Raw genomic sequence first — 13,914 nt, 5'->3', positions numbered from 1 at the left:
GGGAAAACAATTGGAGTGACCTATGTGCTGTAATTAACAGCAGTGATGTAATATTCATGCATCTATGTTAAAGATGTACTGTGTTGATACTGTGGGAGTATGGAAAAAGTGTGCCAAATATATGCTATGGACCTAGTAATGATCAATGATATTATCTCATAATCTGTAACAAATGTTCCACCATGATGTGATGTGTTGACAGAGGGATGTTGTATAAGCATTCTGTACATGTACATGATTGTTTTGTAAGTTTGTAACTTCTATCATAAAAATACATTAAAAACATAATAGCACGGTGGTTTGGGGGGAAAATATACCAAATAAAAGATAAGGACTATGGTTAGGAGTAAGATTTTGAAGATATTCTTTCACAATTTGTAACAGATGTCTCATAACAATGCAAAAATGTTGGTGGTGAGTTGATGTATGAGACCCCTGTATGATGTTATGCATGTTTGCTTTGTAAGTTCACAACTTTTCTATACACATATTATTTATGTGTGTTCATGTATAAATGATATAAACATAAAAAATAATAATAATAGGGTGGGTTAGGGAAAAATAAACCAAATGTAAGATTCTTTGGTTATTAGTAGTATTTTAAGGATGCTCTTTAATCATGAGTAAAAAATGCTCCACAACAATGTAAGGTATTGGTGATAGGATGAGGTATGAGAGCCCTGTATGAGGTTTATATGTTTCTTACACTATTTCTTTATCTATGTTTATGCATGAGTGATATAATTCAATAATGTTAAAAAATACAAAAAAAAAAAAAAGCTGTTAAATGGGATAAAAAGTAGAGGTGGGAAGAATTGGGTAGGGCTTGATAGGAATGGCCCAGAGTACTTTGAAGAGATTGTTGGTAGAAACACAGATGCTAAAGGAACTTCTGATGAGGCCTTAGTCAGAGATGATGAGTGTGTCGTTGCAAACTGGAAGAAAGGCGATACTTGTTTTAAAGTGGCAGAGAATTTGGCAAAGTTGAGTCCTGATATCATATGGAAGATGATAGAATTTGGAAATGGCAAGCTTGGTAATGTAGCTGAAGAGATTTGAGACTAAATGTAGAAAATGCAGCCTGGCTTCTCCTTGAAGCTCATAGTAAAATGTGAGAGGAAAGGGATAAGTGAGGAGTGAACTGATGGGCACAAAGAGAGCAGATATTGATGACTTGGTAAATTCTGAGCTTCTGGAAAGTGAGTCTCCAGAGAATAGTGCCCCATGTGAAAACATCTCTGAACAGGGAGCCGGTCATCAGTGTGCATCAGGACTGGGAATGCAACCATCCAGGGAGGATCTGCAGAAGGTCCTTTGTCTTATGGCCTGGACCCCAGTGTTCTACCTGTGAAACCAACAAGTTTTTTGCAAAATCTGTACGAATGGAGCCATTACCGGTTTGGTCTATAAGGAACAGAAATGGGGTAGATTGATGGAAAAATGACTTCAAAGGCACAACCATGGCAGCTGAGGTCTGGACCGTAGACAGTATTCAGCCAAGAGAGCAGACCAGCCCTGCCATGTAGAAGGTTGAGTACACCCTGGAGCCTGGAGGTCATCCCTGCCATGTGGAGGTGTGAGAATGCCTGGGAGCTTGGAGGTCAGCCCTGCCATGTGGAGGTGAGAGTACACACAGGAGCTTGGAGCTCAGCCCTGCCATGTGGAAGGTGTGAGTACACCGAGAGCTTGGAGATCAGCCCTGCCATGTGGAAGGTGCGAGTACACCCAGGAGCCTGGAGGTCAGCCCTGCCATGTGGAAGGTATGAGTACACCTGGGAGCTTGGAGGTCAGCCCTGCCATGTGGAAGGTGTGAGTATGCCCAGGAGCTTGGAGGTCAGCCCTGCTATGTGGAAGGTGTGAGTACACCTGGGAGCTTGGAGGTCAGCCCTGCTATGTGAAGGTATGAGTACACCCAGGAGCTTGGAGGCAGCAACCTTTTGCCTTGTTGTTGTAAGAGTGGCACCACCCCAGATTTCTCAGATGCCTTGGGGATGATGGAGAGGCTGTTTGCCACCCAGATGCTTGACAATGTGGGGTTGAGAGCTGGCTGTCACCTCAACATTTGATGATGCTGGAGTCTTCACCCTAGTGTTTGGGGCAGGCAGGGACCCTGTCAAACACCTGGAAAGGGTGGAGCTTCTGATGTACTAGGGCCTGAGGTCACACCGTTGTTCCATAATGACTCTCAGACCTGGAAATCTCATGGGTCTGCCCTGAAGGGTTTCGGAATTGTTTGGGACCCATGACCCCTGTTTTCCTTCCAATTTCTCCCTATAGCAGTGGGAATGTTGGCCCTATGACTATTCCTTCTGTGTCTCTTGAAAGCAGGTAACTTGTTCTCTGATTCCCCAGGTCCACAGCCAGAGGAACTGTGCCCCAGGACAGATGACAGCTGTAACTGATTTTGATGAGAAGTTTACTTAATATTGTTACTGAAATGAATTAAGGCTTCTGGGATGTTGTGATGGAATGAATGTATTTCAATATGGCAAGAACATGTCTTTTTGGAGTTTACGGGGTGGAATGTGATGGTCTGAACCTGTGTAGACCCCAGAAAAGTACGTTCTTAAAGCTGATCCATTCCTGTGGGTGTGGACCTGTAGTAAGTAGGGCCTTTTGATGAGGTTCCTTCAGTTAAGGCCTGGCCCAGGGTGGGTCTTAATCCTCTTATTGGAGTCCCTTATAAGATAATGAAATCCACACAAAGAGAGAAAGCCATGGAAGGAAGAAGCTGGAAGCAACACAGCCTGGAGGAGGAGGGAGACCAGCAGATGCCACCAAGGACCTTGCAGTGTGACAGAGGAGGCTAGGGTCACTGGCAGCCGGTCTTCAGGAGGAAGGTACCATCTTGATGGTGCCTTGATTTGGAGCTTTCCAAGGCTCAGAACCATGAACTTGTACGGTAATAAATCCCCACTGTAAAAGCCAACCCATTTCTGGTATATTGCTTTCGGCATCCTAGTGGACCAGAACAATTGTGTGTGTGTGCAGGCATGCTTTTGTGCACAGATACGAGTATAAGAGGAACATGAACCTGTATGTGTATATGCATGCATGTTTGTGTGTATGTATTTCAGACTTCATATGTGTGTGCATGTGGATATCATCGTGTGTGTACATGCATGTGTATGTGTGTATTTGGGTTGTGTGTGTGCATGCATGCATATCCATGTGTGTTTGTGTGTTCATGGGCATGTGTGAGAATCATGTTTGTGTATGTATCTGTCTATGTACATGCAGTGTGTATGTGTATTTGCAATGTGTGCATGTGTATGTGTGAGCATGAATATGTGTTTTTGGATGTGTGGTGTGTGCACATATGCATGTGTATGTGCCTTTGTTTGTATTTGGGTGTCTATATGTGTGTGCATGTGTTTGTGTGTGTGTGAATGTGTGTGGTGTGTGAGTGTGTTTGAAGTGTGCAGGAAGTTGCTCATTTGTGAGTGGCTCTGTGAGGGTGCTTGTGGGTATCTGTGTGCAAGTACATTTTTCCCCTCTCAAAAAAAAATGTTTACGAACAAGAAGAAAGGAAAAGCATATTTAGAGCCGCCTCGACACAGCACCAGCCAGTGGAGCACAGGAACACACGAGACGGACGTCACACAGGAAAAATTAGCCATCATCCCCGCTGCACAAAACTGAGTGGCCATTTGAAACCTGCAAGTCACAGCATCAGAGGACGGGGAGCCCGACAAGCGCGGCTCAGGCGTGGAGGAAAGACATGGCCCAGCCCGACGTCCAGCATGCTCCAGCTCAGCGCAGGGGGAGAAGGGCCTCCCAGCGTGGCAGGGGCGCCTGCTCATTGGCCGGCAGCTGCCTCCTCCCCGAGGTGGAATCCTGAGTCCCGCGCCCACTCGGGAACTGGGCAGGAGCCCTCTCCCCGGCCACAGCCGTGGGGCCCTGCTGAGCGCGGCCAGCAGGGACCTGCTCGACTGTGACTTTTGGTGCCGGGTCTGCGAGTGTGGGAGGCCCTCCGCACCTGGGCTGAGCTCTGCTCTCACCTGTAAAGCAAGGGGTGACTGCCCACTGCCAGCATCCCATGGCTTTAGGAAGCCCCTTGGGATTTCAGGGGCGGAGCTCACCCTAAGGAGAGGCCTGGCAGGGCACAGTCAGGGTTTCTAAGAATCAGTGGTGAGAAGAGGCTGCTTGGAGGTGGTGTCCCCCAGAGGTGGTGTCCCCACAGCTGCTTCCTTGCCTGAGTCCCCTTGGATGTTTGTTCTGGGGCAGCCTGTCCTGAAAGGAAGAGCCAAGGGAACACAGCCCTGAGTGCATCCTCACAAGCCTGTTCCACGTTGTCCTTGCAGAAAGCCCTGATATCAAGGTGCATGGAAGAGGCTTTGCGAATGCCCTGAATAAGGACATTATTTGCAGATTCAAGTTCAGCAGAACCAAGTTCAAAGGTAAGTACCTGCCCAGATGCCTCTGAGTCCCGAGTGACCCCACAGCACGGGTTGCTTCTGAGACGCCTAGCCTTGCCTGTCCTTGCTGGCCTCTTTCAGTAGACACAGTAGGGTCAGAGGTAGCATGCCACACAGGGTCAGATGGGTGAGGGGCCTGGCCCCCTCCCACCCTGACCAGAAACAGACCCCAGGCACCTGGAGCAGGGCTGAGCTCCGCCTCACAGGGAGTCCTCCCCAGGGCCAAGATGGAGGCCACAGGTGGCTCTGGGGGCATGGGCAGCCAGCCCGGGCCCTGTGCCCTGCCTGGGCCACTGGCCCCTGCAGGGAAGGTGGCTCATCCTGAGCTGAGACAAGGAGCCCCAGCCAGGCCTGCGCTCCAGAGTCTGAGGCCCAGGCCCCAGGGCCTTGGCTCCTGAGCCTGTTTTCTTTCCTATAACACGGGCCATGGTCGTGGCAAGATCTCGTAGTAGAGGGGGAGGTGCCCTTGAGGGCGTAATAATTGTGTGAAAATGTAAGAAGCAGCCTATTACTTGGCAGGACTGAGGTGCCAGGCACGTGGCCGAGGGTGAGCAGCCTTAGGAAGCAGAGGGCCTGGCAGGTGGCCCCCGGGGAGCTGGGGCTGGGTGGGCCTTCCCCAGAGCCTGGGCTGCTGGGCATCCCTCAGCACCCTCTGCCTGCCACCTCCTCGCTGCCTCCGGTTGTTACGGTTGCATTTTCCTGGGCCAGTGCCTTGCCCAGCCACCTGGTAGACCCAGAACTGCTCCCTTCTCCAGCACTGGTGGGCATCTGCTCCTCTAGGGGCAGAGCACAGGGAGGATCTTGGCACTGGCTCTCCACCCAGGAGAGTGCTGTTCCCCTTTACCTGCCCTTCCCCAGCGTGGGTGGACCCGAGCCCCCCAGTGCTGATAGCCAAAACCATGGAGGGTGCCTTCTAGTTCACCTAGAAGAGAGTTTCTGGTGCAGGCGGAGCCTACCTGACGGCCCTGGAAATGCTTCTGGGTCCTTCCCAAGAGGGCTGGGGGTTCCTGTGCCCCCTCAGGGGTCCCTGGTGTCCCCTCTGAGTCAGTGCTGGGCACCGGGCACCCAGTCACACCACATGGGCAGAGCCACGGCATGTGGCACATCGTGAGCAGCTCTGATGTGCTGAGAATTTGTCTTGTTCCTTCCAATCATGTTTTCCTCTTATTAAAACACCTGGGAAAACTTTTGGAAAACTGAGAAATGAGAAGAAAAATTTAATAGCCAGTGTGGCCCCCTGTTCCACAAGATTTGACTTTCACATGTTGTTTTCACGACAGGGGAAAGGCCTGTGAATTCGGGTGATGAGCTCATTCTAGGCAGCCCCTCCCTCCTGATCTGCCCACCTTGCCCCTCACACAGCCGTCTTGGCCATGAGCAATCTTGGCTGTGACTTGGCAGCACCTGCAGTGCCCTGCACTTCCTGCCCCTGACCTTGGACATGCTGTGGTCATCCACTCCCTGGGGCTCTGTTTTCCAGTGAATCCCAACCTTCCCACATTGCCTCAGCACCTACTTTGAAGATGAGTTTCCAGATCTGTCCAGATCACCAGTTTCTTGGCTCCTCTGACAATTGAGATGGGCCAACACGCCCGTCCCCATGGAAATGAACCGTTTTGTTGAGAAGAGCCCTGATCCGTGGTGGAAAAGAGAAAAACAATCACAATTGTTAAAGATTCTTAATTATAAGATTGATGTGGCCACAGGGAAGTAGAGGAAAGAATAGAGAATAAAACATTACCCTGATCCCAAACCCAAGTAACTATTGTTTCCAGTCTCAAATGCAGCATAGTGAAATTTAATTTCCTAAATTTATAGAAGAAAAACAGACTGAACTGGAATCAAAGAAACTGTAATCCCCTACAGATATTTCTTCATGAGACCTATGAGTTTCTAAAATTAATGAAGTGGTTAGGGCCATAACTGAGGGTTCTGTTTCATTTTTGATCCATGTGTTTTAAAAATTAAGTTACTCAGGAAATAACACCTGGATGCCAGTCCCATCAAAATTAGTGAGCATTTCTAAACTGATAACACACTTCGTTTTTTTTTAAACAATTCTATTTTATTGAATCATATTAATAAAGCATAAATCCTTCCAAAGGATATAATCATTGGTATTCATTATAATCACATAGTTGTTCCATTCATCACTTCAATCATTTTTGGAGCATTTTCATCATTCCAATAACAGCAATAACAATAATAATAAACAAACAACAAAGAAACCAAACTCAACACCTCTCAATCTATGCTTCTCCTGCCATACACAGAGCTGTTCTGCTCTTTGTCTAGTATGTTTGCATTTACAGTGTGCATGCAGTATCACACATATTCATATTTTACATGAGGTTTCACTGTTATACAATCCCATGTTACATTTTTTAGCTTTCTTTCTAGTAATAAACATTACCTTAAACATACCCCTTCAACCACTGTCATAGCCATATAATAGCTCTGCTAGTTACAAATACCATGATGTGTTCTCACCTGTTCCACATTTTCTGTCTTTAGCATGTACTATTTTCACAATAGTACGTGCTAAAGACATTTATTTCCAAAGATTTACAAACAACCTTTTTACCAATTCTGTACAAATTAACCCTCAGCTCTCTATTCTCTAACCTCATTCTATTTTCTGGTGACCTATATTTTAATTATTAACTCCATGAGTTTACATAATACATTTTGTTCATAATAGTGCAGCCATACAGTATTTGTCCTTTTGTGTCTGGTTTACTTCACTCATCATAATGTCCTCCAGGTTCTTCCATGTTGTCACATGCTTCATGACTTCATTTCTTAAAGCTGCTTAATATTTCATCATGTGTACACACCACAATTTGTTAATCCATTCATCAGTTGATGGACACCGGGGTTGTTTCCAGCTTTTGGCCATCATGAATAATGCTATGAACATCCATCTATTCTTGTCACTGCTCTCAGTTCTTCTGTGTATACACCCAGTAGTGGTATTGCCAGGTCACATGACAAATCTATATTTGACTTCTTTAGAAACTGCCAAACAGTCCTCCACAGTGGCTATACCATTCTACATCTCCACCAACAGTGAATAAGCATTCCTATCTCTCCGCATCCTCTCCAACTCTTCCAATTTTCAGACTTTTTAATAACAGCCAGTGTAACAGGTATGAAATGATATTTCATTGTAGTTTTGATTTACATTACCTTAATCACTAGTGCTGTATAACATTTTTTCATGTTTCTTTGCCATGTTTATTTCTTCTTTGGACAATTGTCTTTTCAAGTCTTTTGTCCATTTTTTCATTGGGTAGTTTGCCTTTCTATTGCTGAGTTATATGATCTCTTTATATAGCATGTATATTAAATCTTTATCAGATATGTGATTGCCAACTATTTTCTACCATTGAGTCAGCTGCCTTTTTACCCTTTGGACAAAATCCTTTGAGGTACAAAAGTGTTTAATTTTGAGGAGGTCCCATTTATCTTTATTTTCTTTTGTTGGTCATGCTTTTGGTGTAAAGTTTATGAAAATACAGCCTATCACAATATCTTGTAGATGCGTTCCTACATTTTCTTTTTTCTGTCTTTATTTCTTTATTTATTAATTTAACAATGGGACATCATTAACTTTACTGACAAAGATTTTCTTACAGCTTCATTGAGACATAATTCACATTCCATAAAGTTAAATGTTAAAAAAGGTACAATTCAGCGATTTTTAGTACATTCACAGAGTTGTGCATCCATCACCACTATCAAATTCCAGAACATTTTATTTTGGGAGTTTTATGGTTCTCACTTTTATATTTTTGTCCTTGATCCATTTTGATTTAATTTTTTAAAATAAGGTGTGAGATAGAGACCCTCTTTCTTTCTTTTGGATATGGATATCCAGTTCTTCCAGCACCATTTATTAAATAGACTGTTCTGGCTCAGCTGGGAGGACTTGAGTGCTTGTCAAAAGGCCCTTGCCTGTAGATGTGAGGATCTATTTCTGAGTTCTTGATTCATTGGTCAATCTGTCTGTCTTTATGCCAGTACCATGTTTTTAGTGATGTAGCTAAGTGTATGCTTCAAGTCAGGAAGTGAGAGTCCTCCAATTTTGCTCTTCTTTTTAAAGACAGTTTTGGTTACTGAGGGCCCCTTACTCCTCCAAATAAATTTGATAATTGGCTTTTCCATTTCTGAGAAGATAAAAAGGGTGCCAGGATTTTTAATGTAGTGTTGAATCTGTAAATCAGTTTGGGTAGAATTGACATCCTAACGATATTTAGTCTTCCAATCCAGGAACACAGAATGTCCTTACATTTATTGAAGTCTTCTTTGGTTTCTTTTAGCAATATTCTAGTCTTTTGAATATAGGTCCTTTATGTCCTTGGCTAAGTTTATTCCCAAATATTTGATTCTTTCAGTTGCAAATATGGAATTTGTTTTCTCATTTCCTCCTCAGATTCCACATCAGTAGTGTATAGAAACGCTATTGACTTTTGGGTATTAATCTTGTGTCCTGCCACTTTGCTGAACTTGTGTTTTAGTTCTAATAGCTGTGTTGTGGAATTTCCAGGAATTTCTGGAAATAGGATCATATCATCAGCAAATAGTGAAAGTTTTACTTCTTCCTTTCCTATTTGGGTGCCTTTTATTTCTTTATCTAGCCTAATTGTTCTAGATAGAACTTCTAGCACAATGTTGAATAACAGTGATGGCAGTGCACATCCTTGTCTTGTCAGTGATCTCGGCAGGAAAGCTTTCAATCTTTCATCGTTGAATACAATGCTAACTAGTTTTTTCACTTATGTGTTTTACCATTTTGAGAAAGCTTTCTTCTATTCCTATCGTTTGGAGTATTTTCTATCAAGAAAATGTGCTATATTTTTTCAAATGCCTTTTCTGCATCATTCAAAGGGATCGTGTAATTTTTCTTCTTCAATTTATCAATGTGGTTTATTACACTAATTTTCTTGTGTTGACTCACCCTTGCACACCTGGGATAAAACCCACTTGATCATGGCATATAATCTTATTTTTTAAAATAAAGATTTATTTATTTGTTTGTTTGTTTGTTTTTAACTTGCTCCCAGATGGCTCCCTTGTCTGTCTGCTCATTGTGCTTGCTGTGTCTGCTCATCTTCTCTAGGAGGCACCAGGAACTGAACCCAGGACCTCCCATGTGGGAAGCAAAGCCCTGAAACACATCCACTCCCTGCTGGCTGTGGTGTCTGCTCATTGTGGTGGTTGAGACTTCTGCTGATTACGGTGTCTGCTGATTGTGGCAGTCTGCTTGTTGCAGCGGTTGCAGTATCTGCTTGTTACAGTGGTTGCATCTGCTCTTGCGGTGCCTGCTTGTTGCAGCATCAGCTCTCTGTGGTGTCTTCCTTAGGAAGCACTGGAAATCAAACCCAATTTGTTTAGTTCCTCATTGATTTCTTTTAACATTATTTTGTAGTTCTCTGCATGTAATTCCTGTACTTCTTTGGTTAAATTGATTCCTAGGTATTAGAATCTTTTTCTTGCTATTGTAAATGTAATTTCCCCCTGATTTCCTCTTCAGATTATTTAATATTAGTGTACAGAGACATTATTGATTTTTGCATGTTGATCTTATATCCTGCTACTTTGCTGAACTCATTTATTGTTTCAAGTAACTTTGTGATAGACATTTCAGAATTTTCTAAATATAGTATCATGTCATCACAAATAGTGAGGGTTTTACTTCCTCTTTCCCTTTTGGATGTCTTTTTTTTTTTTTTTTTTTTTTTACTTCTCTTGTCTAATGGCTTTGGCTAGAACTCTGGCACAATGTTGAATAACAATGGTGACAGTGGGCATCCTTGTCTTAGTCTTGATCTTGGAGGGAAAGCTTTCAAACTTTCCCAGTTAAGTACAGTGTTGACTGTGAGTTTTTCATATATGCCTTTTGAGGGATTTTCCTTTTACTCTTTTTTTTTTATTTTTTTTATTTTTTATTTTTTTATTGACTTTGTAATAATATTACATTAAAAATATATATGTGAGGTCCCATTCAACCCCACCCCCCCACCCCCCCTCTCCCCCCCCAACAACACTCGTTCCCATCATCATGACACATCCATTGGATTTGGTAAGTACATCTTTGGGCACCTCTGCACCTCATAGACAATGGTCCACATCATGGCCCATACTCTCCTCCATTCCATCCAGTGGGCCCTGTGAGGATTTACGATGTCCGGTGATTACCTCTGAGGCACCATCCAGGGCAGCTCCATGTCCCAAATACGCCTCCACCTCTCATCTCTTCCTGCCTTTCCCCATACCCATCGTCCACCATGTCCACTTTTCCCAATCCAATGCCACCTCTTCTATGTGGACATTGGATTGGTTGTGTCCATTGCACCTCTATGTCAAGAGGAGGCTCAGATTCCACATGGATGCTGGATGCAATCCTCCCACTTTCAGTTGTAAGCACTCTAGGCTCCATGGTGTGGTGGTTGTCCTTCTTCAACTCCATCTTAGCTGAGTGTGGTAAGTCCAATAAATCAGATTGTAGGAGCTGGAGTCTGTTGAGGCTCAGGACCTGGCTATCACATTGTCAGTCCAGAGATTCAAATCCCCTAAATATATCTTAAACCCCAACGTTAACTGCACCTCCAGGAGATTAGCATGAAAGTCTTATGAAGGGAGATCCCATCTGAGTCCAGATTCATCACACATAAACACCATTTCCAAAGAGGGGCCATCTGCCCTGGTAGTAAACCCCATTGGCCATGATCATAACTCACATGGGTCTCTTTAGCCTTCATAGGAACCAATATTTGGGGGTTGTATCTGCTTTATCTGTCTCTCTGACTCTGCTCAGTTGTGCATGAGGGCAATCCTTCTGCCAGCCTCCAGACTCTTTTTTAGAAACTCGTAGCCATATAAACTCATTTCTCCTTTCCATTTCCCCCTTACTTTAGGTCAAACAGCATTTTAAAGTCATGTTATTTTATGTAGACATGGATATTCTGCTGATCCGCATTGAACTTCCATATAAGGTCCTTTTCCAGTTGCATCATCAGTTGGTATTTGATAGTGGTCCCTCGTTGCCAGGGAGGCTCATCCCCAGGTGTCATGTCCCATGCTGGAGGGAAGGCATTGCATTTACATGCTGAGTTTGGCTTCGAGACTGGCCACATTTGAGTAACATGAAGGCTGACAGGAGGAAATTCCCAGGCACAATGTTGCTCTAGGCCTTGTTCTTATTTTAGGTTTATCAGCTCACAAGCATAGTCATTAGCATCAGGTGCTCACTGTTGAACCCTCACTCCCTCCCGGTCCCCGCCGCTGTACCTGGGAGACTGTCGCTGCTCCCCTAGGGACCACGACAGAGCACCACTGGCCAGGAACCCAGTACCCCCCCTGCTGGGTTTTTAATTGTTGCCACTATGAGTATATCCAATCATTACCATGCACCCTGGACATATGTTCTGTACAGCTCCCTGTCAGCCATATATCACCTGTCATTGGTATCCCATACCAGTATCCCTCCATTGCCATTGTTGAAACACTCTGTGATCCAGAACTCCCCAAAATTTGAAGCCCAATATAATGTCATGGTCCCTTACTAGGGAATGGCATATAGCGATGGGTTTAAAGGATAGATAAAGAACTTGGATAAAGTTAGATAAAGAACTTAGATAAAGAATGTTGACTTGACAAAATTCCACATTCTATCCTTTTTTTTTCCCCCCTGATTATTCAGCATTTCTTCATAGGAGTCCTAGACCACAGCAATGCATATATATAATATACAGCACTCCCATACATCCACCACAACACCTTTTTCCTTCCACAGCGATACTCTTACACCCTATTCACATCATATTTACTTAAGGTGATGTACAGAGTCTGAGATATTAGTTTTCTAACAAGGTAATATCTGTGCTTACATTATGGTGCATACTTTAGGATACACAGTTCTTTACATTTTTAGTTATCCTATGTTTTACATTATGGTTTACATTATCAGTCTGTCATCTCCTATATGTTATAGTGTAATATTACATGTTTTATATCCATCCTTGTGTACTCTCAAGAAACTCCTCTCTTGCCCCCCATTTACTTTGGTTCCACACATTTAACGTCCATTTTCCCTTCCACCTTGGTGCCCACAGTGACAGCCAACCTCCATTTCCTGAGGAGCCACTTCCAGAGATAGATGGAATAGTGTTCAGGGCCTAACTTGCTCAACTGCCCCAATGCCCTGGGAGCCACCCTTTCTCTCGAGGGGTAGAGTTCCCTCTATTTGGTGGCATTAGTCCTCCCCAGGATGTGGGTCCACCCCCACTCTCACTACTTGGGATTCTACCCCATGGTGTCACCCACTCTGGCAGAATGAGCATTTAGACATTCCCCAGGAGCCCGTCCTGCATCAGACCCTCCCCTGCGAGCATTCTAAACAGGTAACCCTCTTAATTATATTTTGATATGATTTTCTCGGCATTTTACTCTCCACCACCTCCTGACCCTCTCCTGTGTTCGTATGCTACCCCTCCCTCCCCCCACTTTTGGGCAACGTTACCCAACCGTCCCTCCCCAGCCACCCTCAAACCTGTAAAGCCCCAACCAAAGGCAACCCCTTGCCCCCATTTTATCTCTTCTTTGTGTTCATACTTACCACCATCTCGTCTTAAATTCCACCCCTGCAGACATTGGCTCATATCCTTCCTCCACCCTCCGATTTCCTGTAAGCCTATCATTCATTCTCTTGCTATCTAGGGCAGCTTGTTTATTTCATATCATTGAGGTCATGTAGTATTTGTCCTTCAATGTCTGGGTTGCTTCACTCAACATAAGGTTCTCAAGATTCATCCATGTTATCACATGTGTTTGTAGTGTGTTTGTTCTTACAGCCGAGTAGTATTCCATTGTGTGTATATACCACATTTTATTGATCCACTCATCTGTTGATGGGCATTTGGGTTGATTCCAACTTTTGGCAATAGTGAACAATGCTGCTATGAACATTGGTGTACATATATCGGTTTGTGTCCTTGTTTTCAGTTCTGCTGGGTATATACCCAGCAGTGGTATTGCTGGGTCATATGGCAAATCTATGGCTAGTTTTTTGAGAAACCTCCTTTTACTCTTAACTTTCAAAGTGTTTTTTTTAATCCAGAAAGGATACTGGATTTTGTCGAATGCCCTTTCTGCATTAATTGAGATGATCATTTGTGTTTTTTCCTTTCAATTTCTTAATGTGTATTACATTGATTGATTTCTTATGTTGAACCGCCCTTGCATACTGGTAATAAATCCCACTTGGTTATGATCTTTAAGTCTTTTGATATATTAGATTCTATTGGCAAGTATTTTGTTGAGAACTTTTTGCATCTATATTGATTAGAGATTGGTCGGTAATTTTCCTTTCTTGCAGTGTCTTTATCTGGTTTTGTTATTGGGATGATGCTGGCTTCATAAAATATGTTGAGTAATTTTCCCTTCTCTTCAATTTTTTGGAAGAATTTAAACAGGATTGGTGTTCATTCTTCTC

At 43.7% G+C, this 13,914-nt stretch overlaps 1 protein-coding gene across 1 annotated transcript in view; it reads left to right on the top strand.

Moving 5' to 3' along the window:
• Window positions 1-13,914, top strand: part of LOC131278959 (anthrax toxin receptor 2-like) — a 63,108-nt gene that overhangs the window by 26,343 nt on the left and 22,851 nt on the right. The window contains exon 10 of the mRNA XM_058299590.1: window positions 4,305-4,400. Within this exon, the coding sequence (XP_058155573.1) occupies window positions 4,305-4,400 (96 nt within the window). The remainder of the gene's footprint in view (window positions 1-4,304; window positions 4,401-13,914) is intronic.

The sequence above is a fragment of the Dasypus novemcinctus genome, chromosome 6 (assembly GCF_030445035.2).
Source record: "Dasypus novemcinctus isolate mDasNov1 chromosome 6, mDasNov1.1.hap2, whole genome shotgun sequence".
NCBI lineage: Eukaryota > Metazoa > Chordata > Mammalia > Cingulata > Dasypodidae > Dasypus > Dasypus novemcinctus.
This window is presented reverse-complemented; position numbering and strand designations above follow the sequence as displayed.